The sequence below is a fragment of the Aulonocara sp. 'chitande type north' Nkhata Bay genome, linkage group LG3 (assembly GCF_057382095.1).
Source record: "Aulonocara sp. 'chitande type north' Nkhata Bay isolate Kocher_YH1m ecotype deep benthic linkage group LG3, A_spYH_male_GT1.1, whole genome shotgun sequence".
NCBI lineage: Eukaryota > Metazoa > Chordata > Actinopteri > Cichliformes > Cichlidae > Aulonocara > Aulonocara sp. 'chitande type north' Nkhata Bay.
The window spans coordinates 62,437,970-62,465,320 of NC_141346.1; the positions used below are offsets into that span (position 1 = coordinate 62,437,970).

General features: G+C 42.4%; 1 protein-coding gene across 3 annotated transcripts; it reads right to left on the reverse strand.

The window, feature by feature from the left end:
- Positions 1 to 70: 70 nt before the first annotated feature.
- On the reverse strand, positions 71 to 26,644 carry acox3 (acyl-CoA oxidase 3, pristanoyl). 3 transcript variants are annotated; one of them, XM_086285416.1, is made up of 19 exons: positions 26,522 to 26,644; positions 25,032 to 25,174; positions 23,136 to 23,233; positions 22,892 to 23,027; positions 22,391 to 22,465; positions 22,190 to 22,279; positions 19,432 to 19,575; positions 16,881 to 16,969; positions 13,506 to 13,602; positions 10,873 to 11,055; positions 8,252 to 8,371; positions 8,052 to 8,172; positions 5,440 to 5,562; positions 5,217 to 5,330; positions 4,428 to 4,543; positions 2,552 to 2,726; positions 2,405 to 2,472; positions 1,671 to 1,757; positions 71 to 1,477 (listed from the first exon to the last, which is right to left on the reverse strand). In XM_086285416.1, the coding sequence occupies exons 2-19, from the start codon at positions 25,152 to 25,154 to the stop codon at positions 1,358 to 1,360; spliced, it is 2,079 nt and encodes a 692-aa protein (XP_086141542.1). In that variant the 5' UTR covers positions 25,155 to 25,174; positions 26,522 to 26,644; the 3' UTR covers positions 71 to 1,357. The 3 variants fall into 3 exon arrangements, with proteins under 3 accessions (XP_086141542.1, XP_086141544.1, XP_086141543.1); XM_086285418.1 differs by lacking the exon at positions 26,522 to 26,644 and adding an exon at positions 26,283 to 26,492; XM_086285417.1 differs by lacking the exon at positions 26,522 to 26,644 and adding an exon at positions 26,175 to 26,492.
- Positions 26,645 to 27,351: the final 707 nt, after the last annotated feature.

Below are 27,351 nucleotides of genomic sequence, written 5' to 3' on the forward strand. Positions count from 1 at the left end.
TGTCACACTTAAGATGTTCCAGATCAAATACATTTTAATATTAGACAGTAAAGATCCAAGAAAATGCAGCTGTTAATTAATTGTATTTATTAAGGGGAAAAAGCTGAACTAAGCCTGTGAAAAAAAATAATAATAATTGCCCCCTGAACCAGGTAACTGTTTGTGCAGTAAGAATGCCAGTCAATGGCTGTGAGTCTTTCACCTTACTGTGGAGGAACTTTTGTGTGTACTTTATTGTGCCCCGTGGGGAAATTGCTCTCTGCATTTAACCCATTCACTCAGTGAAGCAGTGGGCAGCCATTGGGCGCCCGGGGAGCAGTGTGTAGGGACGGTACCTTGCTCAGGGGTACCTCAGGGTAGCTGTTAAGGGGAATCGAACCCCCGACCTTCCGATCATGGGGCAACCACTCTACCTACTGAGCTATCCCTGCCCTGCCTTGTATACTTGGGTCTAGTCTTCTTTGCAATGAGACAAAATAAAATGAAGAAATCAGCCACCCTGGAGTGTTTTCCAGCTCAAAGCCTCAGATTTAAGTCCAGACTTTGGCCAAAATCGTTTTTTTCGGTCGTTTAGAGGTGGATAGTGGAGGAAACTGTGCTGAGGTGGACGGATCATAGTCCTGTTGAATAGCCAGAGTGCGCCTGAGCCTCAGAGCATGAACTGATGGCCCAACATTCTTCTCTTTGTTAGAGAGCAAAACTCATGTTCTTGCTGCATGAAGTGACAAAACCAATCAGGCTTCAGGGTTTTGTTTGTTTTTCTTAATTAAATTGTCATTTAAAAACTGTATTTTAAAAAAAATAAAAGCTTCTTATTGGGTAAAATTTATATGAGCAAAGGGTGAAAAGGGATGTTTTCGTACAGAAGATACGCCACATTTTATTTGATGATATACACACATGTATATACTGTGTAATGCATCTTTCTATATCTAGTTATAGTGATACACAAGTCTATGTGTAGATCTACAAATGTGATGAAAAAAACAGCATATCGACATTTCTGGTGTGAAGTTAGAAAAACTGGACGCAGAGACGGTTAAACTATAAAAATACACCAGCTATCAACCAACAATGATGTTACCAGAAATGCTCGAGGTCTTAGGGCTGCAACTAATTTGAATTATTGTTGAGTAGCACACAGTTTTCTTAAAGTTTAAGCACTCGTGTGCAACTAAATGATAATGAAAATGTCGGTGTATGGAGCAGAGGATTCATGAAAGCTTGTTGAAATCTTGAGTTTGTAAAGTTTTTAATGGACTTGTTCAACATTTCCTAACATTGTTGGAATTTGAGCCCAAGCAAATTCAGGCACTGCACAGACACGCAGAGATCCTTTGCAGAGCACGACTGGGTTTTAGAGTTTAGGCCGCAGAGATCCAAGCACAGGTTTGTCTGAGCAGAACTCCTTCCACCAGGATGGACGTTCCAGCACTTTGCTGCCCTGCATTACTGTGGACCACAGGTGGTTGTAAATCTGCAGGAAGAGGACAAAGGAAAAGTGTTTCTTCACGTATTTAACACGGATTCTCACGCTTATTATCTGAGATTACTTGTGTTGCGATGTAGCCAAATGTAAATAAAAGGGAAATGTTTCAATGTCCTTGAAATTTGACGGACAGCAACGTTTTTACGATACAGCTGGATTTTCTGTGTTTGTATGTGTTTACCTGTCCATCAGCGCAGCCAATAGGTGAGTTGAGGATGAAATCGGTGGGTGCCAGGACATCCACTAAGGCTACTGCATCATCCTTTAGCTGTGAGAGAGACAGAGCAGATTTTACAGTCAGGCCAAGCCATCATTTCTTCAATGTCCTTCTGTTCCATGAAGACATTCCCAAAGTACAGGAGAGCACAAGTAAGGCACTGTTAGACCATACGAGTCAGTGCATAACTACATGGTCCAAACGATGGATGGAGTCGCTTTGAGGTCACCGACAGATTCTGAAGCTTTGAGATTTTTTGCTGTCTTTGTGTTTAGAAATCAAATGTTGTGAATCACAAATCTGACTGAGACCCAGGATACGGCCTTCTCCGGTGGACACGTTAATCAAAATGTGGACACGCCCTGAAGCATACCAGAGTTTTGACTTTCATGGTACCAAAATAGTCAAATGTCAAGTTTAAGATGAATGTGTAAGATTATCTGCTTTACTCTGTCAAAGGAGCCACTCATGTGTTTTTATTCCTCATCTCTTAACTCATAAATACAAACAGCTGAATAAAGAACAAAAACACGACAGTACGAAATGCACACGTGTGCTTATTACAGCAACCGCATTTGTAATTGCTTTGATAATAAGTGGAGCTGTGCCCTATACATAGGAATGTATATGCATTTCTGTATACTTGAGCAAATTCCTGTATATCTGCCATAAACAGATCCGGCCTCTTTCTCGTGTACCTGGGAGCAGAGAGTGAGGATTGCCATCTGGACCAGCTCAGCAGGCTTACGTCCACTCCAGTAATTACCTAGAAACAACAACACTGTGTTACCACATCACTACGATGAAGATTTCTCCGTGTATACAGCATCGAGCCCACTACATACCCTGGTACAGTGTCGCCATGTGGCTGCTGAGGCTCCACAGCCCATACAAGGCACAAAGTTTCCTTAATACTGGTCTGAGACCAGCTGGTGTGTCCTGATTAGTGGTCAGCTCATGAAATCTCTGCAGGCAGGTGTGCTCAATGTAGGCCAAGGCCAGTGACCTGCAGTAGTAAACCTGTACACATACATACATTTAAGTACACTGAAGACATAAAAACACAGACACAGCTGATTTGTAATCCAACCACGTGCACGTGATCTGGACGTGTCAATCCGCAGGCCCACAAAACTCCTCTACAGGAAGCTGATTCTGGCTTTTTAAAAAGTCTAAACCTCTGATCCTCTGAGTCTCACCCAGTAGATAAAGCAGAGTTTAACTGGAGCCAGTGTGGGTAAGGGGCCTTACATACCTGCTCACCCTGGTATGAAGAAACCTGACCAGCCTAAATCAGATCCTATCAGTCCCATCTGTTAGCGGTTGCTGCCCACTTGTTATTTCTGGGATGATTTCAGTAGCCTGGACAGCAAGGAAGGATTATTTTTTACCTGTATTTGTCCCACTAAAGAATAATATTCAGACTTCTACGTTTCACCAAAGATGAAAAAGTGAATGTTCACTATTTGAAGCAACTTAGCACGAACAAAATAACAATCAAATCACCTGAACTAAACTTATTATACTATACTGACCAATCTGCTCTGAGCTCATGCTGACTCTGTTATGTTTGGTAACAAGAGGTTGGAGAAGGGATGAGCACAGAACGATCCTGTTATTCCAGGCCGAGCTCCTGGACGTATGATGCAAATCGAAATCCTTCTGATTTAAGCTTTTAGCACAGAACAAATGAGCAGACAAAAAGCCACAAATTAGAAAATCACGTCACAGGTCGGACTGCAGCTCCACCTCCACTGCTGCAATGTTCAGCTGTGACCGTCTGAGATCTTCTGAACTGCTCATCTGACACAAGATAAAAGGGAAGAAGCTCAAATCTATTTTACATCCCACTTTGGTACCTGCTCACCCTTTCTCCCCCCTCTCTCCTACTGAGCGTCACATCTTTGCATGTTGACCATCCAACCATGTAACCATCAGTGTCCACCCACTTTTATTCTACTTCTCTCTCTCTACGTCACATCACACTGAAACATTCAGTCACATTTGGCTTCATGCTTGGCTTACAGTTGTGTAATTTCACATGAACATTTCTGTAACATGAACATCAACTCAAATACAGAGTAAGACTTTCTTTTACTTTTAAACTCTGTTAGGTTATTATTTATTTCAGGCCCGTTCTTGTTGCCTAAAATAAACTTCTCTGTAAGTCAGACGCTCTCTGACGTTAGCGTGTCGCTTTCAACCTCATTCTGAACCCCCCCCCCACACACACAGTACTGCAGATACAGGCTAATGTCTGCATCATGGTGCTGCACAGCCTGCTATGAGTATTTCTGACCTGATCTGTTTACTATGATTTACATCCTGAGTAGACGATATAAGGTTGGAGCGGACAGACAAATCTTAGAGTCTTAGAGGCAGAACATTTCATAGTGTTCATACTCTTTTCCCCAGACCATAAAAGCTTCCTGCTGACTAAGAAAAAAAGGCAATCAAGTTCCAAGGTCCATCACTGACAGCAGCACAGGCTGTGTCAGTAACAGGTCATCTCAAATACTGGGTTCATGCCAGTCTGGAGTAAGTTCATCTCAGATCGATGAATCCAAATCAAACGACCTTTAGCTCAGTCTGATTTGGATAAAAAGCATCAAGTTTCTGTCCAAATTTCAGCCAGTGAAGCTGCATGTGATGCTGAATGCCACCAGAATCAGATGTTTGGATGTATGTGTGTGTGTGTCTGCACACAGTCGTTGGTCTTACTTGGCAGTTGTTACGGGCTTCAAAGTCATCGTTGCCCGACGCTCGCTCTTGTTCCAGCTTCTTCTGACTCTCCTCCAGCAGGAAACACACAAGCCACTTATAGGCTGCCAAAGGCACTGACAGACAAGGGGGAGGATGTTAGCTACACTGGAAAGGTTTCAGTAATATAGTCTGTAGTCAAGCTGAACCAGTCACAGCAGAAAGGCAGATACATTTACATGTTTATGGCCAACTATTATAAATCACAATCAGGCAGCTTACAGTGCAGAGAAGTAGACACATGCGGCTCTATCAGTTCCCCTTTTTATTTATGTTCCTTTTCCTTAAATGTTCCCCACCTCCCCTCCTTTGTAATCACATCGATGGTGTTGGGTTAGCACCAGCGTGCAGTGTGGGGTCCTCTCAGACCCACAGCAGAGGGCTGAGAACTGACCCCAGATCCTGAGGAGGGAGCCTGTTTCTTACTGGGTCAGCAGGGAAATTAACTTAACTGGTGTTTGTGGTAAAGTTCGTCATATTTGCTCAATTAAACTGTTTAACTTTAAACAAAACTTAAACAACAAATCACAGTCAGACTGCATTTGTTCATTTAATGTAAAGCTGAATATCAGGGCTAAGTGACTAAAGTTCACTACACTCTTGTTTGTGGAACATATTGAAAATTATACATTTACCTCATTTGCAAATCTCGCTGTTTTAAAAGGTTTAGTATATAAGAGGATCTGAAAGGAAGGAATTCCACTATCTCATGTAAAAGTTGATTTGAAGCTGTAGCAGAAAGTAACGTACCTGCAGAATCCACACAGTCGTCCACTGTGAGTGCAGTGAACCTGCTTTTGAGGATCTCCTGAGACTCCTCCAGAAAATCCACGGTGTGAAAGGGAGACTCAATCCGCACACCATCTGACCCCCATAACCAAACACCAAAGAGAGAAGCTTCAGTGACTGACCCAGCCCATCTATTGACCTTTACTGCAGGTATTTATAATCTGCTGGTGAACAGAGGACTGACCACGCTGTTTTGCATGGAGCCAGGAGAGCAAATAGCTGCTGGTCTGTTGCAGCAGTACGTTGTTGTCTCCTTCATATGTGCAGTTTGGGTCATTGTCATCACGCAGGTCACCCAACCGATTCACTGAATAAAAAAGGAAACACTGACGTATACACACAGTACTGTGCACAAGTGTTAGGCAGGTGTGAAAAATGCTGCAAACAAAGAAAGCTTTCAGAATAAATGATGGTTTATTGGCCCCAAATGTATTCTGCAGCAGGACAACGAGCCCAAACACACAGCCGGTCATGGAGAGCTATCTTCAGCGTGAAGAAGAACAAGAAGTACTGGATGGTCCGGCCCCCACAGAGCCCTGATCTCAACATCGAGTGTGTCTGGGCTTACAGACAGAAGGATGTGAGGACGCCGACATCCACAGCAGACCTGTGCTTAGTTCTCTGAGATGTTTGGAACGACCTACCAGCAGAGCTCCTTTAAAAACTGTGTGTGGACATAGAAGAAGGCAAAGGATGGTCCCACCAAAGATTGATGTGATTTAGCTCTCTCTCGATACCTACTGCAACCATTACCGATCTACACCACAGCAGCAGTGATCAGTGAGATGCTTGGCTACAAGCTCAACAGTCAAACAGAGCAGTACCCTCCATAGAGAAGGAGACTAGAGGCTAAGCTCAAGGTAGCACAGAGGGAAGTTAGCAAACTATCGGAGCTGCAGAAAGGTGCAACAAAGAAAGTGCCTAACAAGTACAGCAAGCTGTCCATTCCCGAGGCCTTGGAAACTGCCAAGCAACGACTCACAGCCTTGACCAGCCAAGGAGGTTCACCAGAGAGAACAATGTTGCTACAAAAATGGTGAGAAAAAGCCAGTTAACAGTGGAAGAGAGACAGACCATCATGACACTTAAAAATATAGGTCTTTCCTACAGAAACATTTAAAAGAAAGTCAGTGAATCGATTCCTTCACCATCAAAGGCACTCAGGAACTGTGACAGGAAGAGGTCTGGCAGACACAGCTGAATCAGAGGACAAGTTTCTGAGAGTTAACAGCTTGTGTGATGGCGGCTCACAGATCAACAGCTTCAAGCGTAATAGCGGTCGTAGCGAGCAAGTCTCAGCTTCAGCTGTGAAGAGAAGACTTCGAGCTGCAGGTTTGACAGGACGAGCTGCAGAAAGAAAGCCAGACGTCAGACTAAGACTGAGGCTCGTCTGGGCCATGAAATGCTACCATTGGACTACTGAAGACTGGAAGAAGGTGTTATGGACTGATGGATCAACATTTGAAATCTTCGGTTCGTCACGCAGGATCTTTGTACGCCGTCGAGCAGGTGAAAGCTCCACAGTGTGTGGCATCAACTGTCAAACATGGAGGAGGAAGTGTGATGGTCTGGGGCCGTTTGCTGATCCAGGGTCAGTGATGTGTACAGAGAGAGAGGCTCCCTGAACCAAACTTTAACTTTACTGGCAACCAATGAAGAGAAGCTAAAACTGGAGCGATGTGTGACCTTCTGTTTGTGCCAGTTAAAAGTGTTGCTGCAGCATTCTGCACAGTCTAAAGAAACAAGCAAAGAGACTTTTACAATAATCCAAACAGGACGAAATAAAGGCATGAAGAATCATCTCAAGATCCTTAGATCAGGGGTCTCAAACTCCAGGCCTCGAAGGCCGGTGTCCTGCAGGTTTTAGATCTCACCCTGGGTCAACACACCTGAATCAGATGATTAGTTCATTACCAGGCCTCTGGAGAACTTCAAGACATGGTGAGGAGGTCATTTAACCATTTAAATCAGCTGTGTTGGATCAAGGACAACTTAAACCTGCAGGACACCGGCCCTCGAGGCCTGGAGTTGGACACTCCTGCTTTAGATGATAAAAACGGCTCTGAACCAGCCGTTTGGAGTGATGCTCTGTTGAACTGTTGAATATGACACTGAGGTTCCTGAGGTTCGATTCAACAGAAGAGTCTAAGAAACTGATATGCTGTCCAATAATCAAATTATTAATATTTTCATTCATCCAAAGACAAACATTTAAACATAGGATAGTAGATTTTTCCAGAGGTGCCACTTTGTCTAAAATAGAGTTAGACTGACTGCTGAAGGATGAAACCTTTGAGTCCACATCACCAAGTTTAAATCAGCATCAAACATGGCAGAGAACCTTTCAGCAGCATCCTGGTTTATAATTCGTCTTGGAATAAAATGACAAAATAAAAAATATGCAGCTGTGGTCACTCAGATGCAAACCCTCCACACAAACAGCAATTATAGTTAAATCCAAGGAGAGAACAAGGACCAGTGTGTGTCCTTTATATGACTGGGACCAGAAACATGCTGCCTAAAGTGAAAAGATTCTGTATTTTTGGATGAGTGCCTCCCTTTTATGGCACTGGTTTGGTCAGGATGCACTGTGACGGGCGTTATCTTCTCTAATCTTTTTTGAGAGGGCTTTGCAGATTATTTTAAGATCAACATTAATATATTGGACAATAGCTGACATGCAGACTTGGATCAAACCAATGTTCTGATTAGTAGATGACCTGCCCGTCCTCCTGAGAGACAGCCAGCCCTAAGTGAGCATGTGCAGGAGTGATATTGAGACAGAGAGAGACTGACTGGCCAAGTATCCGTGTCCACCACAGGCCTCCCGGCACTCCTGGATGCCTCTTTGAGCAGTCCATGATCCCAGTGGTTTGCTGGAGCAACCAATTGCATGGATCTCTCTGCCCATCCCTGCCTGAGAAACACAGATATATTCAACTTTACTTCACAAAAACCGAGCACTCCAAATACACACATGCTGCATGCTTACTCACTGTGTCACTGTTGTCTTTCAACATCTGTCCAATCTGAAACTCAACAAAGTTCATTAAGATGGATTTGGTGAAGTTTTCAAGAGCATAGGCTGCCGCCAAGTACGGAATCAGACGCCATTGCTGGGAAAACACACAATAAGTAGATGGAATTTAATAACAGCAGCCACACTCACTCACTTACTTACTGTTGCTGTTCAATATTAAAAAAAATGATTCCCACAATACACTGATGGACTCAGGAAACTTTATACCAAACCTTATTTACTCTGCACTACGTCAGCATACAGATCATTACATAAATCGTTACTGTATCTGAATCCTTTCTTATGTGAGGATTTATCATTTCTGGATATTCAGTAGTTGAACTGCTTTTACATCTTCATTAACAGCAGTGTGACGGTGTGTCCCCGAGGAAAGATTCAAAGCTTCCAGTCCAGATTTTATAATTCATCCAACTTCAGTCGTTTGTTTTATTGTTACTTGGCATCCATTTCCATAATGCATAGGATATTTTAATGATTCAATTTTACTTTAATTCCAATAATAAAAGCTGCACACAATAGTGATGTAACTGCTACAAACAGTAACTTTAAATCTAAACAGAAACTCACCACAGACCTAACACTGAAAATAAGAATGAATAAAACAGCTCTGACAGTGGTTAATGTTAATCTATGGATGGCTCCTAAGCAATGATTATTTTGTAAAACCGACCACGTTTTAGTCGCTTCAGAAAGGCAAGCTGGTCTGATGGGCTCTAACAGTAACTGTCAGCAGTCCTTCAATCACAGTGCTCACATGCATAAATGTGCACAGCTTCCTCATTCTGATAAAACCAGGGATGCAAAAATCAACCTAAGGTCCTGTTAAAGGTTTTCACACCACTGCTACGTTGGAGCAGTTGTGTGCATGTGCAACTTTAACATTTCAATCTGAGCTCCTCTTGGTCGGCACTAAATCAACATGAACCAACAGCTTCTCTGTTACTATCAATACCTTGCCGGTCTTCGTTTCTTCCTCTGTGAAAAGTTTGTGTGTCATCCTCGACAGTGCTCTATCTTTCAATTCACACATTAATAATGTTACTCGGTCTGATTATTTTCAATTGCGCAACATTAATCGTCTCCGTCCTTTTCTCCGCCCACGTTGCTGCCATTCTTGTCCACAGCCTTGTTACTTCCTGGACTGATTATTGTAATTCACTTCTTTTTGGTCTTACTCAAAAATCCATCCACAAGCTCCAGAACTCTGCTGCCTGTATCATCACCAGGACCCCTTCTATCCACCACATCACTCCTGTCCTGCAGCAGCTTCACTGGCTCCCGGTCAAATATGGCATCAATTTCAAAATACTCTTGCACACATTTAAGGCTATTCATCATCTCTCTCCTCCATATCTCTGATCTGGTTAAGATCACCGCCCCATCTCGTTGTCTCAGATCTACTTCTTCCCTTTCACTCTCCGTCCCCTCCCCCCGTCTTGCCACCATGAGGAGCAGGGCTTTCAGCTGCTCTGCTCCACGACCTCCTGATTTAAGAAACATCTCTTCCTTCTCTCTCTTTAAGTCCCAACTCAAAACCCACTTGTTCAAAATAACTTATCCTACATAACCTCTCCACTCTGCTCTTTTATTAGTTTATGTCTTATGCTTTTATGTTGCTTTTTATTCTACTGTGACCTTGAGTGTTCTGAAAGGTGCTTTCAAATAAAATGTATTATCATCATCATCATATCATTATCATTATTATATTATTATTATTATTAAACTAAACTGGGGATTATAGATTACATAGTATTAGTACACTCTGGTGTTATCTTTCACATTTTGTGCGGCTAGCTTAGTGCAGGCAGCACCAATGAATCAGCTGCTAAGAGATGAGGCAGGAAGTCTAACTGAAGGCAGGAAGGTCTAATCCCCAAGGATCCTGAGAAGGGACCGGACCCATCCATCTGCTGGCCAATAACCTGCCTCAGTAACACACGGGGCCTCCTGTCCAGCATCAGAGGGGCAAACATGAGCAGGCAGCTCGCTTACTAACATGCTGTCTATCTGCTGATTCCAGGTCTTTCTGCAGCTCTCCACAAGTAGTCACTGACTCTTGGACAACTCATATTTCATTTCACCCCTCTGTCTGAAATCTTGCACCTGGTCGTGGACGGTTTATGTGCTCACTCGAGCCTTCAGCAGTTTGGAAATTCTCGTTGACATCAGTACGTTTCCCAACAATAAGGTTGCAAAGGTGTTGAGAAAGCTCCCTGGGGTTAAACATCGAGAGGTTTCCTGTGTGACACCTGCTTATGAATGAATCAGCTGGTATTAATGTTGATATCGTGGCAGTGCTGTCTTCTAATTACTGACAGGTGGCAGCTGTCAGGCTTCAGTGTCCTAACTTTCCATGCATTTGGCACCTCACTTCCTTCATGTGTTCAACACCTTTCCCCTGTTTCACATGTAGCTTAATTCATAGACATTTATGGTTTGATTTTTTTGAGTAAATTGAATATGTTGTTCCCAACACCTAGTGAAAATGTCAAAAACACCTTTACAAATATATTTAGTTAGAAAACTGGGTGAAACTTATTTTACCCACTAAACGTTACCTGTACCTGATATTATTACCTGTAACTGGTACTCTAAAACAGGGATTTCCTCTGTGTCTGTGGGTCCAAACTGTCTCCTGGCAGCTGAGAAGCGGATAGCCACTGTCAAAGCTAACTTCAGGTTGATAAGAGCCATCCTGGTGATATACACTCTGCCCCCTGATAAGGCACCAAGAGATGCCCCAAAACGCTTTTTAGGGTCCTGGAAGAGACAAAAGAGACACTGATGAGGACTGATTAAAAACACAGCAAAGATATTATTATTATTAGTTATTCATAAAATGTCCGTGTGGTCCTTCACAGGATTGCTGAATTGCGTTTCTGAATATGAAAACATAAAATGATTATTTAACTGCACTGCTAATGTTCTTACACAAAATCAAAACTTAAATGTGAATTCATTCATTTCTCGATCCCACAGTTCCAGCAACTACATGCCATTCAAATGCTGGGCAGGCACAGAGTACTGACAGAAATATACACCCGTGCGTGAATATTTATGCCAGTAATATGTGCTGCTCTGTTCTAAACATTTCAGGTGATTATTAAGGTCAGTGAAACACTGCTGTAGGAGACGGCCTGAGGCTTTGAACTGAATCGACCTTTAAGCACCGTGTCACAGTCTGCTGATGGCAGAATTATTACAGCCTGATTGCAGAAATCAGGCAGGGTAGGATGTTGGCTTTGTTAGGGATCTGTTAAAGATCTTTGTGAAGGCGCCCATAAGCTGGTCAGCACATGCCTTGAGTACACATACCATCAGAGGCGGCAGCCTTCACTGGGTTCACTGCACTGGGCACTTGGTCTAATGTGTTTTTCCTCTGTTGGCACATTCCACGTACTGTGAGTCCGTCTTTAACCATGCTTTGTTAAAATCACCAGCACTGATGAAAGCCCCGTCCACATGTATCTGCATGTATTTGGTGATGATACTGTGCACCTGGCATTAGCCATGCTAACGTAACCCAACCACTGCAGGAGCCTTCTTATACCCTGCACCCTGCACTGCGTGGTGTTGGATGAGGGTGCACAGCAGAGACGAGTCGGACACAAGTGTTCGATTTGTGGCTGGACTGCACAGTTTATTCAGACCAGGGTCGGGCGATATGTAAAAATTTTCCAACCAACAGTCAATCCAACAATCGCCCATGGGCTATATATTCTTTTTGATGGGCGGGGCAATGTAATTATGCGCAGACGGATTTGCACATTTACAACACGGACGAAGTCCAAACATGGACGAACTAGTTTCCAAAAACAAAAAAACCTCGCTGTCAGCGTTAACGCGGCTTAAACGCAGTCATCACAATTAAACATGTTAACACGTTCGGCCCATCTGGAGCGCAGAACGAACAAACTTTGGACAAACTGCTTGAAATGCGTTGACAGAGACATTTCAGGGATTTAGACTCAGTCTGCACTGAGTACGTAATATCGGATCGGTCCATCTCTACTATATACCACGATGGCGGCACACACAGTTGGAGCAGCTTACGGCTCTCCGTCTCAGTTCTGCTTTCAAAATTTGCTGCACCCGCCAGAGCCTCTGATAAGTGGCCTGACAATAAGTTGGAGATGGTTCCAGGGGCTTCATGACGTAAGAAGTTAGTAGGTCTGTAATCCTGGGGGTCTTCGGTACAGGATTGAAGCATGATGTTTTCCACAGCACTGGGACCCTCAGATTCAGACTTATCTTGAACAGTTTATGAAAGACTCCACAAAGCTGGGGGGGCACAGGGCTTGTGGACATCGGGACTTACCTTGTCTGGTCCAGCAGACATGCCACTCCACACCTCTCTCATGCTGCTGGACTTTCCACTCCACCTTTCTTCTGTAATTGTTCTTAGCCTCTCTTATCTTGCCCTTAAGAACACCTGAACCATTCTCACCTCCTCTTGTTATTTGGGTAACAATGGACCGTCCAAGCTGGGACAATGGACTAGGTGCAAAAGGTTGTGTTGATACACTCAGTAAGCTCATTGATGTCCTCACCATGATTTTCACAGAGTGTCGCCCAGCCTATCACCTCAAAACAGCCCTGTAGTTCTGCTAAGCCCTCCTTCATCCACCTCCTCATACTTCTAGTGGTCACAGGCTTGCCTTTCACACAATAGGCACAAAGCGGGGAGCGAGATGAATCAGGTGGGGGGCTGTGGGGTTAGGCGAGGGAGGAACATAAAGAGCCCCCAACATTCTCCAAAAGTTGATTCTGTTCATCTGGACGTAGCGTTTTGTGGGAGAAACGTTTCGTCACTCATCCAGGTGACTCCTTCAGTCTCAGCTGACTGCAGCTTTCAATCTTATAAACAGGACATTTGCATAATGTCTGAAACCAACACACTGAAGGAACAACATTACATGTGGGGGGGGGGGCGGACTCCCAGCAGCTTTCAACCGCCGGTTGTCAGAAATGCCGCTTGCAGCCAGCTAAGTGACTGTATCTCTACATTTGCTGTTGATAAGTGTTTTTAACCGCTAATAATTTCAATAACTTATAAATAATTAGTTCTTTAAAGAAAGAGCATCTCTGAAATAAACCCATTGTTCTCTAGAATATGATTAAAGGTTATATCTAAAAAAGCTAAGGCACAGGAAATCAGGCTGTTGAGTTTGAAGTGCCTTCTTTGGCTGCCGCTGGAAATCTGCACGGACCTTAAATGGTGTCACGTAGCGACCATCAGGAGTCAGATCTCCGGTCTTATTCAGCAGGTTCTCGCGTGGGATTCTCACATTGTGGAACATCACAAACCTGTTGTGAGAGAAAGACGTAAATGTTACAGAAAAGAATTGTTACACATCAAAGAGCGAGCCATTCAGTGGATCCTAATGTTTCTTTGTTTCTGGTGTGCAGGCAGGTCAGGCAGATATTTGTTGTTGTCATCATCATCATCTTTTTTTTTCCTAATTTTTAGTCTTATGGCACCAACACATTTAAAAGAACAAAAGTTGGGATGGAGGCAACAAAAGACTGTAAAATGAGGTGGTACATTTTCTCAGAAAGTAAAGATGGGCAGAGGTGGAACCATTTCTGAACACTGCTAAAATAAAATTGTGAATTTTATGAATATCATCATCTACAGTACAAAGTGTTAACAAAAGATTCTGGAGCAGTTTTCTTTTGTTAACACTATATTAACAATCCAATATTGGATGATCATCATCTTTAGGCCCTCAGGTGGCACCGGATTATATTCTATTATTTAAAATATAGCGCAGGGCACTGAATTGGGTGATTCCCACAAAGCTGTGGTTAGTAAGTCTAGGTCATATTCTCCAAAACCAAAGAGACCTCGAAGAATAAATGGGTTTTTTCAAAATTCTCATCACCAATATGTGTCTGGATCAATTTTTTTATGTTTTTCGTTAATGTCATAAAAATCCTTATCATATAAAACAGATATAATTCTGCCATGCTATGTAAAATCTCTATATTTATGCCTAATATTATTATATATATATATTTAACCAAAGAAAATATTTGAATTTATTGAAAATTACTGTGTCCACGCTAAATGTTTCTCATCACCTGCTCAATAAAAAGTACTGTGTCCCTTTAAACTGACCAGCAGTCCCACAATGCATCTCTTCAGAGATAAAATCCAAAATGGACATGTGGTCAGTTGTTCCCTCTTCTCTTACTTTGTGATGTTTTTGTAATGTTCCTGACTCTTCTGTCGTTATCATTACCGATATGAGATTATTCTCAATACTTTTTTAAAGGACAACATGCTATGGAGCGTCTGATGGTCTTCTAATCCCGGGTGGGATACTGTGGATCCAATCCGAAGTAAAGTCCGGGTTCAGACTGAGGCCAATGTCTATCAGTTCCAGATGACTTAAAGTAATTAGTGCATTGCAGAAGGACACAGCATTTTGTAATTTTAAAGTCTTACTCTTTACTGGAAGCATTAAATTACTTTGGTCAGAAGCACATCGATGGTTTATTATCCCCTATGTGCTGATGCTTAGTTATATCTGTGGATAGGCTTTGCTGGTTATTACAAGGTCTGGGCAAACACACAAACATGATTGGACTTTTGCCCTCAGAGATCTCTGATCTGTCCCTTCCTGGGAGGCGTTCTCACTTGATATTGGCTCTCTGCAGTAGAGTATCACTTACTGTTCCTTTTACAACACTAATGGTATTTTTGTGAACCTTATCTATGTAGCCAGTTTAATTAATAACTCATAACATCTTATTTTATAAGTCTAATCTTCATGTGTTTTATCTTGTTCGATCACCTGCTTTTTCACAGTATTCATTCACGTTGTCTGTAGGGATTCACCAGCTTAGCTCGTAGCCTACTCACTAGCAGCACCTCCACCTGTCCCTTCTGCACTTTCCTGCTCAGTGCTCCAAATGTTTAGTTATGCACAGCTACTTTCAATACCACTGATATTTAGACTCTTTTTGTCCAATTGATCATCGAATTAACTTCAACAATTACTTTCACTAAACCAAGGGTTCAGTTGAGGAGGTCATTCAGCCATTTAAATCAGCTGTGTTGAATCAAGGACATCTAAAACCAAAAAAGACCTGGATGACCTCTGCTTCTATATTCAGATAAAACTGAGAAATCGAGGAGGATGCGGATGATGTTGATGATTTATTTTTCACTTGCAGTTGCCTGCAGCGAAATTAGACCTCTTCCAGCCATACATACATTACACAAACATCACATCGGTGAGACAGGTCAGAACAGGTAGCGTAAAGAAAAACAATGAAATGTCCCTTCTTCTTTTTGCGTTATCAATTGATCCATTGGTGATTAAGCTGCAAGCTGACAATTGCATTAAGGGCATCATCAGAGCTGACCAGGAGCACAAAATATCCTCATATGCTGACGTTCTCCTGCTGCATATGTCAGAGCCTTTATGCTCTCTTCCCTGTGCTCTTGTCATTTTTGAATGTTTTGGCAAACTTTCAGGTTACAAGTTGAACCTGCATAAAAGTGAACTTCTCTGTGTCCACTCTGTAGCCAGGAAGGTTTCATTTTCAAATTTTCAATTTAAAGTTAAATCAGAGTATGTGACCTATCGGGAGTTAAGGTTACCCACTCATACAAAGGTCTTTATGAAGGAAACTTTGTCCCGCTGCTTGAGAATACTGAGACTGATCTTCAGAGATGGACCAGTTTACCACTGTCATTAACTGGCTGCATCAGTTCTACCAAAATGAACATACGACCCAAGTTCCTTTATTTATTTCAATGCAACCCTTGCTACTTACCCAATAAGTATTTTATAACACTGACTAAGCATATCTCTGCATTTATTTGGAATGGCAAAAGTCCACGAACTCGTAAAGATTTCATGCAGAACCAAACTTTCAGTCTTATTATTGGGAAGCAAATATTTGAAATATGCTGTAGTGGATGAGTAGTTTCGCTACAGAGACTCCATCTTGGCTCCAAATTGAGTCATTGAGTCAAACGTGCCTATCAGCTTTGTTGAGTGCAGCGCTCCCATTAGAACTGTACGACTATAAACATAACCCTTTGCTGTATGACGCTCAGAATCTGGGTGCAATGTAGGAAAAGGTTTGGGTTACACTTAATGTCAATTAAAGCACCGATCAGCTCAAATCATATGTTCCCTCCATGATGGACTCTGCCTTTAAAATATGGGAAAGTAATGGCCTTAGAAATATCAAAGACCTTTTTGTAGATGGGATTGTTGCCTCATTCACGCAGCTCCTGAAGCAGTTTAATGTTCCTCTGGAGCATTTTTTACGCTATTTACAAATTCTCCACTTTGTAAAGAGTCGATTTCCTTTATTTCCGGAACTACCTGAGACACCGTCATACAGTCTAAATGTCAAATGTGTGGTTAAAAAGATTCATGAAGATAACTGTAATGTTCTTTCAGTACTCTGAAACACTGTGTACCATTCCAGCACACCAACAACTCTACCTGGTGACTGCAATAGCCAGTGAGAACATATTTCCACAACATCAAGGGCATCATGTCTTTATTTGCTTGTGTTTTCCATCTTATTTTACAAATGCAGCATTTGCAGTCACCTACCCATTATCCAGTCCGTTCTGACCCAGCTTCTTCCCCATGTCTCCGACCAGCACACCAGGCAAAGCCAGCAGGGTCTTGGGATCTCTCAGCTGGAGCAGAGTGATTACAGCTTAACTGGCTGTGTGTCAAATAATACACAAATCTACACAAACAGCTGAAAATAACACACAGTATAAGATACCTGCAGTATGACTTTATTTGACCAACTCTGCTGATCATACATGATTTCTAACACTTTTAGAAATCGTGGTGTTCTCAAGTCTTTTCAGACAGTTATCATTTTTAAGAAATAATGAAAATAACACACCATTTTGCTTTTATTTAAATTAAATAGTCTTTTGTATGCATCTTCCTTTCTGTAAGGGCCGTGCAGCCCACGTTGCAGGTTATGCACAGCGCACAAGTGAGCGATAGCAGAGTCCAGGCAGGGTAGGTTGACATGAGGATTTGTGACAGAAGAATAGCATTAAGAGTGAAAAGGAAAGGTTTATCTGGTGGAAGTGAGACCTGCTGACAGGATGACAAGCTGGAGGTGGCAGAGTGGAAGATACTAAGGCTTCTTTATTGAGAGTGAAGAGAATGGACCAAATTAGGAATGACATAAATTAGAGAGACAGCACAGGTCAAGCATTCTGGAGACAAAATTAGACAGACATGCAAGCAACAGGAAAAGAGGAACCACGGAAAAGATTTACATGTCCTCCAGTAAGAGAAGACGTGTAGAGGGCTGCTGTAACGAGAGGATGCTTGGGACGGGGTGAGACGGAGGCAGATATCTGCTGTGGTGCAGCTGAAAAAAAGTTACTTGAGGGACGCCATCTGAGCTTGAACAATGATCAGGTACTAGTGATGGGCAGAGCGAGGCGTGTACGGAGGTTTCAAAACAATCTGAATCCCATCTCCACAGTGACACCTGCTGGCCAATTTGGCTATTGCAACCCTGTGAAACCGTAACACAGACAAGTCCAGCACAATTCCTAACAAAGCTACTTAATCCACCAGACTGTCAATAATGGAGACCACCACACACTTTGGGGAAATCCCCGCACAAACAAGGCAAGAAAATATTGAGCCTGCTGCAACCATAATGAACAGGGATGGGAATTGAGAAAACCAGTTCCCAGTAGTCCAATTCCTTGGACTTGTTAGTCTGCCTATCGATCCAGTTCTAGCACTCGCACTACAATCAGCTGATTTCAGTCCGCGGGTCAGAGGAGGAAAACAGCGACACAGTCTAGAGCGTGGACATGGACGTTTACATTTATTGCACAAAAGGATGAGATAAACGGTAAAGTGGGAAACTCCTCACACTACTTTGGCAAGCATCTGCTAATAGAGCATGCTAACGCAAAGCTAGCTAAGAACACAGAGTGAAAGCTGAATGAATGCCGAGCCCAGCAGCCATCTTTTCTTTTTGCAGTCAGCTTTGAATTCTACTAAGACAAAGACCTTAGAGATGGAAGATTTGTGCTGGCGTGTGGAGTTGTAGCCTCGTTGTTATTTTTTATTGTTAGCTTTTTTATAGAGCAACTTATGTAACAAGTAGTATAATAAATAACCTTTTCCCAGGAGTAATTAAGTATCATACTGCATTACTTTTAAGTAAAGTGTTCTGTGAAACGTGTAATAATGGCGTTTTTAATTAACAACTCTAATCACAACAAAGAAGGTAAACACCTCAACAACCGTGGACACACATCTGACCCACAGCATGGAATTAATCTGCATGACTGTCATTTCTTTCCTGCTGCTTAGCAACGGCGGTGACTCTCAAAACAAAGTGAACAAGAACCCAGTGAGAATCGATAAGAGAACAGATAAGGTATCAAACTGATAACTGATATTGATAATGGAATCAGAATCACTACATTCTTATCAATTCCCATCACCAGTAATGAACAGAGTGCTTCAGCAAAATCCTCCCTCTGTTAACATTTGTGTTGCTCACAATAAAATAAAACATAAATGATAATATTAAGTATAAACACAGGTTTTTTGTTAGCTTGCTCACAGCCCTCAGAACTTTCTAGGAGCTCATGTCATCAGGTTTCCTCTACACACTGTCAAGTAAAGCAAGTAGCTGGCATGTGTTAACTTTTATTTTTAATTAATTTAAAATTATATTTAAATGAAAAAATGTAATTTGTTTCCTTCTTCAGAAAAACAAACATTTGTTTACAGGGTCTAATTCTGATCAAATGTTACAGTCCATTTCATGCACGTCCATCAGCTAAATCATCCTCTGCTGAAGCGCACCGAAATCTAGTTCGCTCTGAGTCGCGTGAGCTGGATGATTTGAACCACACTGAAACATCAGCACCTCAGAAGCTCGACACAGTGTCAAAACAGCAGTAGTGAGCTTCACATCCCTATCAGTTAATAGAAACTTAGCTGTGAGGTCTCCTATGGCTCTAAACACTGTTGTAGTTGATGGTCTTATTTGAATAGCTACCTGACAACACAAAAGCTCTTGGACTTTCTGATAGTTACCTTGTACCTTGTGATGCAAGCAGCCATTTCTTTAAAGATATTCAAATTCACCAGAACTCACCGGGACAACAAAAGAGTGCAGTCCGTGGCACACCTGATCAGGTGTGTAGAGCTGAGCATACACCACAGCATGGGTAGCAGTCTTTCCCAGGTTCCCCACCCAGAACTTTGCAGCCTCAAAGTCCGGAGAGTTGATCACGAACTCCTACAGAAGAGAAACAGAAATCAGTTCAAGTGAGGAGAAATTAAAATTCCTCCATGTGACCCTCAATTAGTCAAATGAAAAGTCAGCTATTAGAGACTTACACTGTATGACCTAAGGGGTGCGCTCTCAAATGCCCTCATAATTTTAAATTAAAATTTTATTTGATTTCATTATTTTATGACATGATCGCATGAAACGGCCAAAAGTCGACAGTTAAAATTAAGCTCACAACTTTAACAAACTTATATAAAAGTCTTAAAATGTAATGTGGTTGGTTGGAAGTGGAAGAGAAAGCTTAGCAACTTCTAGATAAGAGCCCAGATGAAGCATTTCTGGAGGGTGTAGCTGTAAAGGGGAGTTTTTCCTTCCCACTGTTGCCAGAGTGCTTGCTCATCAGGGGTGTCTGATTTTGGGGGTTTCTGTATTATTGTAAGGTCTTTATCTTACAGTATTAAATGCCTTCAGGTGACTGTCGTTGTGATTTGCCACTGTATAAATAAAATTGAATTGAACTGGATCTACAGGGCAGAGCCCCACACCGTAACCACAGTGCAGTCAGACAAATGCCATTTTCCAGGCGACCACCAAACCAAGACTGCTCGATCAGATCAGCAGTAGGAGAAGCAGTATGAGAAAATATCTACTGTTAGGTATTTTAGCACCATGGGAGCATTTACTGGATATTGTTTTATAGTGACATTATACAGGAAAACTCTGTCATTCAATAAGGCCCCTTTGTTTTAGTTATTTTTCTCTTTGACCCAAGAATTGATGTGTGAGAATCACAGGCTGGTACAAGGTTGAAATACCACAGAGATCACTCCCTCAGCTACATTAGTTTCTTAATCTTTTAGACGCCTGTTGAAGGCCAAATGGTTTGTTTCAGATTTCACTAATGAAAGAACTCTTTGTTTTGTGCCTTGAAAATATGTCGCTGAGATAATCACAATTGTAGCTGAACTAATAAACTACACAAAGGATGCTTCTTCACCCAAGGGCAGGAAGACGCTGCCTTATCTTGGTCTGTACTGGTTTAAACTGATAATCTGCTGTCTCATGAATTTTACCCTCTATATAAACTGTTGTACTTGTGAATAAAGTTGAGTCAATTTGGGAAGACAATCTAAAGCAGTCTCTGTTTTCTTGTTCTCCCAAGCTGCTCCCGAGCTCGTACTAACACGCTGAATGGCATGCTTGAATATTACTTGAGAATATATTTGACTGTGTTACAGACTAAGGGACATTCTCTGCTGATAGGTGAAGGTACATTCTCTGCTGATAGACGTCCACGCCTCGAAGGAAGTCGATCCACGGATTAGGCCTTGGAAACCGTTTCCTTCACCTACCAATCCTGGAGACCGAGCAATACTGGAAGACCATATGGGAGAAGGACGATACTTAACAACAACGCTCAGTGACCATAAGAGCAGACCACAGCAACCTCCTGAACAGGATCCAGTAACCATCACAGTGGCACACATCCAAGAAAGAGTCTTCAGCATGAACAGCTGGATAACACCAGGCCCTGATGATCCAAACCCACTGGCTGAAGAAGCAAACTGCACGCCATGAGCACCTGGCAGCACAAATGAACCAGCTGCTATGGAAAAGACATGCTCAGAAGGGCTAACGAAAGGCGAAACAGCAGCTACTGGTAGACAGAGCAGTAGCCCGAGACTGTAAGACCAGACTGACCGACCTGTGCACCGCCTGTATTGACTACAAGAAAGCCTCAATGACTCAATGCTCCACACATGGATCCTGGAATTCTTAGGGATCAAGGGGACCCTCAGAACCTACAGTGGGGATGTGAAGAACAACACTAGAGGCCAACTTCAAGCTAATAGCGCAAGTGGCATCAAGTGCACGATCTACCAAGGAAATGCTCTCTCCCCACTGTTCTTCATAAGCCTGAACCCCCTCGGTGAAGTCATCAAATCTGGCTATGGATACCGACTACGGCATGGAGTAATTGTCAGGCACCTCCTCTACATGGATGACTGTACTCCAAGAGTTCACGAGACATTGATTAACTGATCTATACCACTAGGATCTACAGCAATGACACTGGAATGTCATTCGAACATGAGAAGTGTAGTTGGATGGTAACAAAAACAGGGAATAATCAGCTAGTCAAAGGAGGACAAGCCCGACCTCAGCATGCATGAAGGGTTTCACTCCAACGCACCCTGAGACTACACGCTAAGGCGAAGTAAGGTTGCTATGGGCTACTGTGTGTAAAAAACACTTTTCAAGATGAAACTACAAAGATCCATGAGTACATTAGGAAGATGGCCACATCCGATTATGCGTTTAGTGAATTCCTCAGGCAGCAGAAACCCAAGAAAGATGAAGAGCGAGAAGTGGAACCATCATGGAAGAAGAGGCCCCTGCATGGCATGTACAACCAGCAGACAGAAAAAGTGGCTGATATCAAAAATCCCCAGGAAGTGGTTCCTGTGGTACTCTGAGCATTTGGTGCAGTAATCCCAAAAATGGGAAGTTGGCTCCAGCAGTTCCCAGGAATGACATCCAAAACCCGTGTGTGTGTGTGTGTGTGTGTGTGTGTGTGTGTGTGTGTGTGTGTGTGTGTTTGTTTTCAGAGTGCACTGACCTGAGTAGAGGGGTCATACTTGGCCGTGGTCCTCATGGCTCTGGTGTTACTGCCATGGCTCAACTCAGTCAATGCAAAGCATCCAAAGATCTATAAGCACATATGTAACTCGAGCTAAATCTATACAAAGTTTTATGAACACAATAGCAGACAGTGAGCAGTCGACTCCTTCCTCCTCTTACTCAGGATTCGCTGTCTTACCCTCAGGTCTTCGGTGTTTTCAACAAATTTCTTATGTCTGCTTGACCCTGAGTTGGCAACAGTTGCTCCAAACATCTGAAACATAAAAGGTTTTGAATCTAACTGAATGACACGATAAAAGAAAAACAAATAATAACAGCTATGTGAAGATATTAAACAAATGAAAGCTTTTCCCCCAATTTTAAAAACTGATTTTAACACAACCGATCTTTATGCAGAATACCCTTTTAGTGATGTTTTGCTAAATGCATCCTGGAGAATAATAATAGTGGCTCAATCCACAAACTAGAAACTTCCCAATGTTTGTGGAAATTCAAACAAACAAACAAACCACACGTTCTATGGTTTAAAATTACAGTGTTGCTTGTTTTAGAGTGAAAACAGCTGTGGCTTTGCCAGTCATAAACCGTCTTAACATTGCTCAGAAACACAATCTTAGTCATCTCATATAACATACACTCTGTGTGTCTGTGTGAGGACATTTTACTCAAACACAATTACCCCCAGGCTGAGGAAGAGCTTAGCAACCAAGGCCCAGTCATACATGCCCAGACAGTCGTCGAGGTACATCGCTTTCCAGGGATTGGCCATCGCCTCTTCCTTGGTGACAAAGTTGTACCGAAGCAGCTGCTTCATTCTGTGAATTTTCATATGGAGTTTTATTGTCTTTAGAAAGTACCGACTTACAGAACAGAGGACACGACAGGTGCTACATAACTTCAGCTGTAGTTTACCAAGTAGATACCTCAGAAAGGTCAACTCTCTCTTTTTCTCTATGGGGACATCTTCACCAGGCTGACGGGCAAACAGAGGGTCGTTCTCCAGTGTCCTGAACACATGTTGCTGTAATGTGGAAAGGACCAGACAGAGTAAGACAAAGTGAAATCCACCTGACAAAATGCTTCATAGTTGATAGCCATGGCTTAATGGAAAAGAATATGAACATTAAAAGAGGTGAAATGTCTCCATGTGATCTTGTTTGCATGACATTCATTGTATAATACAGTTGTTTAGGATGAAAAATGTCAATATCACAAAGTTAAATCTAAGCTGATAGCTGCTTGAGCTTTCATAATTGAAAAGTATTTGTCGCATAATTCTGCAGATGAAAGTTGAGCCCTGCGAGCTCTTAAAACTGCCAGCGTTTGAAGAAGAGCTGCAAGAAGCTAAAGTGTTAGCCAAAGAGGAAGGCATTACGAGCGGCACAGATGTAGCAAATTCAAAGGTTGTTCTTCAGCCTGGAAATGGTAACAAGAACGTACAAGAATCCCACATTCATCTTAACATCAACTTATCCTTTATGTTAAGATTTTATTTTGGACTACTTACTTTAGGAACACTAAGGAATACTTCAAAGAACCTCCTTAATCCCACGGACACATGCTCCATAGAGGAAGCAGAGTCTGGGGACGAGGGGGCGACTCATCCTCCAGGACGGGTGAGGTCACTGAGGCAGTTAAACAAATGCTTAGTGGCAGAGCTCCTCGGGTGGATGAGGTTCACTGAGGTTCTTGAAGGTTCTGGATGTTGTAGAGCTGTCTTGGTTAACACACCTCTCCAATATTGTGTGGAGATACGGGGGCGGTACCTGAGGAGACAGTTCCCATTGGCAGGGAGGGAGACCGAAGGGTGTGCTCCAACTATAGGGGGACCGGTTCATAATTTGAATGGAAGAAGCAAAATGTTCCACTTGGGTGGTCTCAGATCTTGTGTGGCTTTTCCCAGATGCCCACTCCGGGTCAGGGACGAGTTGCTGCCCCAAGTAGAAGAGTTTAAGTATCTCAGGGTCTTGTTCACGAGTGATGGGAGCAGGGGATCAACAGACGCAGTGGTGCTGCAGCTGGAGCGATGCGGACTCAGCCCAGGATAAGCAGAGGAAATTGGATAGATGGATGGACTACTCACTTTAAATATTTCATTTTTATATTCATCCACCAGTTGGCACCACTGTTTACTAACGTAGGCAGTAATTTCACACTTTACTGTTTTCTGTAAGTGTGCCTTGCTGTTGAAATTAGAAGTGTATGTCACTTTTTATATTGCATAATAGTGAGTGTGTGTGTGTGTGTGTGTGTGTGTGATGTTCAACTTCAAATCTTCCTTCACAGAAGGCCACACTCTGAATAATGATAAACCGTGAGTAACCTTTCAATGCTTCAAAGATATCTCAGCAGTAAGAATCAAAAGCAACAGCAGGAAGAAGAAACACGAAAAGCTGGAGGAGTACCAAGGGCTCAGAGAAGAGCTCGAGAAGATGTGGAGGGTGAAGGTAACGGTGGTCCCAGTGGTAATCGAACCAGTCGGTGCAATGGCCCTCAAGCTAGGAGAGTAGCCCCAGCATGTCTCAGGAACACAAGATATGATGCTGCACCGGACCTGTGTGTGTGTGTGTGTGTGTGTGTGTGTGTGTGTGTGCTCAGAAGCAGAATCATGGAGAAGTGTGATGATTTATTCTAAGAGAAGTGAAAACGCAATAGTTAAAGGTGAGGATGTAAATACATCATCCTGTCTATGCTCCAAGTGAAAATCTCTTGGCTTCTCAGTGGCAAGTTACAACAGTTTAGGCTTACCATATGATTTTCCTGATCTCACGCAAACGCTGTTTAATACACAATGCCATGAGTACAGCCTGTGCTGTTACCTTGAATAGATATACATCTTCTCCATCTATAAAGCGGACCATGTCCTTCCAGCTGAAGGAGGCTTTGTTCCTGTAGACATCGAGCGGGCCGCTGGGGAGGTCAGCCACGTCACGGTTCATCATGTTTTAAGGCACTGTGCACTCTGAAGAGATACAAGACAGAAGAAAATGGGACAGTAAATGAACAGAACTAGTCCTAGCACTGGACCCTGTGAAAGCACACTTTAATGTGTGCACTGAAATATTATGCTCAACAGTACTGAATGCTGCAGTGAGGTCAAGCACAAGCACAGAGATGAGTCCAGAGTCAGAGGCCTTACTAAGACAGGTCCTGTGCTGTGATGAAAGCTGACTGAAGCGCAGTATCAGATATTTCTTTTAAGAAAGTGTACAAGTCAGATTAAATGCATTAATGTACACATTTTAGTGGCCTTGAAGATTCAATAACATAAATGTAATGCTGGGTTCAAAATTGTGCATTAATACCTGATAACTAAATACCAATATTGCACAGTATTGCACAATACCTTGTGCAATACTTTTTTGTAAATAGTCAATGGTGCAATAGACCTCAATACTTGAAATGTGCAATTCACTTGTATTTTTATTTTTTATTCCTATTTATTCCCTTCGTATATTTTATTTATATTTGTCTCTGTATTTATATGTGTCTGTGTGTGTGTGTGTGTGTGTGTGTGTGTGTGTGTGTGTGTGTGTATATATATATATATAAAATATTCTGTAACTGTAACTTCTGTCGGTGCTGTGCTTTTTGGAAATCGAATTTCCCAGAGGGACCCACCCGAGGGATTAATAAAGTTCTATCTTATCTTAAACTGCACACGCGCTTGATTTAAAGTATAATTTTAATGACAAGTTTTTTCTTCGTTGGTTTAGTGACGCTATGCAGGTACAGGTCAGTCACCCACGGGAGGCCTACTGTGGCATTCACTGAGTGTCTATTTGCACACAGTCTGATTGTAGATTCGACCAAAGTCTTTAGCAAAGGTTTTACAGCTAGCACATCAACAATGACTACTGCACTTCAAATAAGCTCTTTCGTGTTGATATCGGACGCACAGACGGACTTTTTTACGGCTCAAGAACATCACCGACGATCAAAGACCAGCGTGACCTTTATACCTTTTTGTAACTTATCAGCTGCCAAACGCGGACCAAAGTTCAAAGCTAACAGCGTCTGGACCCGCTAATGCACGTGAAGGAGTTCCACGGCGTTGTGCTCAGCGTCACCTGCTGTGGACTGGCAGGTGTGCAAAACTAGAGAAGTGACGAAAGGAAATCCTCAAGGTTGATTCTGGTCATCTGGACGTCTTCATCGAGAGAAACGTTTCGTCACGCATCCAGGTAACTCCTTCGGTCTCAGCTGACTGCAGGTCTCCCCAACATTATAAAAGTAAAGTCTTCACTTGAATAAGCCTTTAGGTGCATACGTCACGTCACGTCACGTCACGTCACGTCTCATATCTTACCGAACGCTGCGGTTGTCACGCCGGCGTGTTGCTGGCTTCTCTGTCAGTTTCCCAACTGAGCTGTGAGCTACGCGTAAGAAGGTAAGCAGGAAAAATGACGCTTCCTAACAGCGACGACAACACTTCCTCTCTGCATCCTTCAGAATAAAAGTATCCTCTAGCGCAGTGAAAAGTAACATCATTTGTTACATTTTAGGAAATCCATGCGGAATCACGTGATCACATCGCTTATTACTAACGCTGATGTTACACTGATGTAACATATGCAAAACTCCAACGTTAAAATATCACTTTATGAGTTGATTATTAGTCTAATCTATTTTATGATGCTGTTTGATAGGTTTGAGTAAACTTGTAATGCAATATTTATTTGTTTTAGAACAAAGGGAAACTGTCTTATACAGCACACCACAAACATACAACATATCGAGAACATTACCCCAAACCCAAACCCTACGAGTCCCTTTCCTCCCCGTCTCCACCCCCACCCTCCTTACCAACACATATATGCTTTGCAGCATAACCACAACATTCCAATGACACCACAGGTTAACGTCATGAATAAGGAGAGAGGTACAATAGGTCAGTGCTTTAAAACAAAAAGAAGAAAATTACTATTGCACATTCCTGAGTAACCTTTTGGTCTGATGGGTAATCTTATTTTGAAAAGTCGTTCTGTCTGAAGACTATTCTGAAATACATTCGAAAGTTACTTTGAAGGATATTATTACTTGCTTTGAACGTCACCTGTGCGGTTTTAAATTCAAATCAATTCCATGGATTTAATAACTTGTGAGTTTAAAAAATGATTATTTGTGCGTTCACGAAAC

Excerpts from the sequence above, each read along its gene's own strand:
- acox3 (XM_086285416.1), bottom strand. The coding sequence starts at position 25,154 with ATGATGAACCGTGACGTGGCTGACCTCCCCAGCGGCCCGCTCGATGTC. Across the intron at positions 23,234-25,031 it reads AAGATGTATATCTATTCAAG|CAACATGTGTTCAGGACACT; the intron begins GTAACAGCACAG and ends TCCACATTACAG. Across the intron at positions 4,544-5,216 it reads CGACTGTGTGGATTCTGCAG|TGCCTTTGGCAGCCTATAAG; the intron begins GTACGTTACTTT and ends CTTGTCTGTCAG.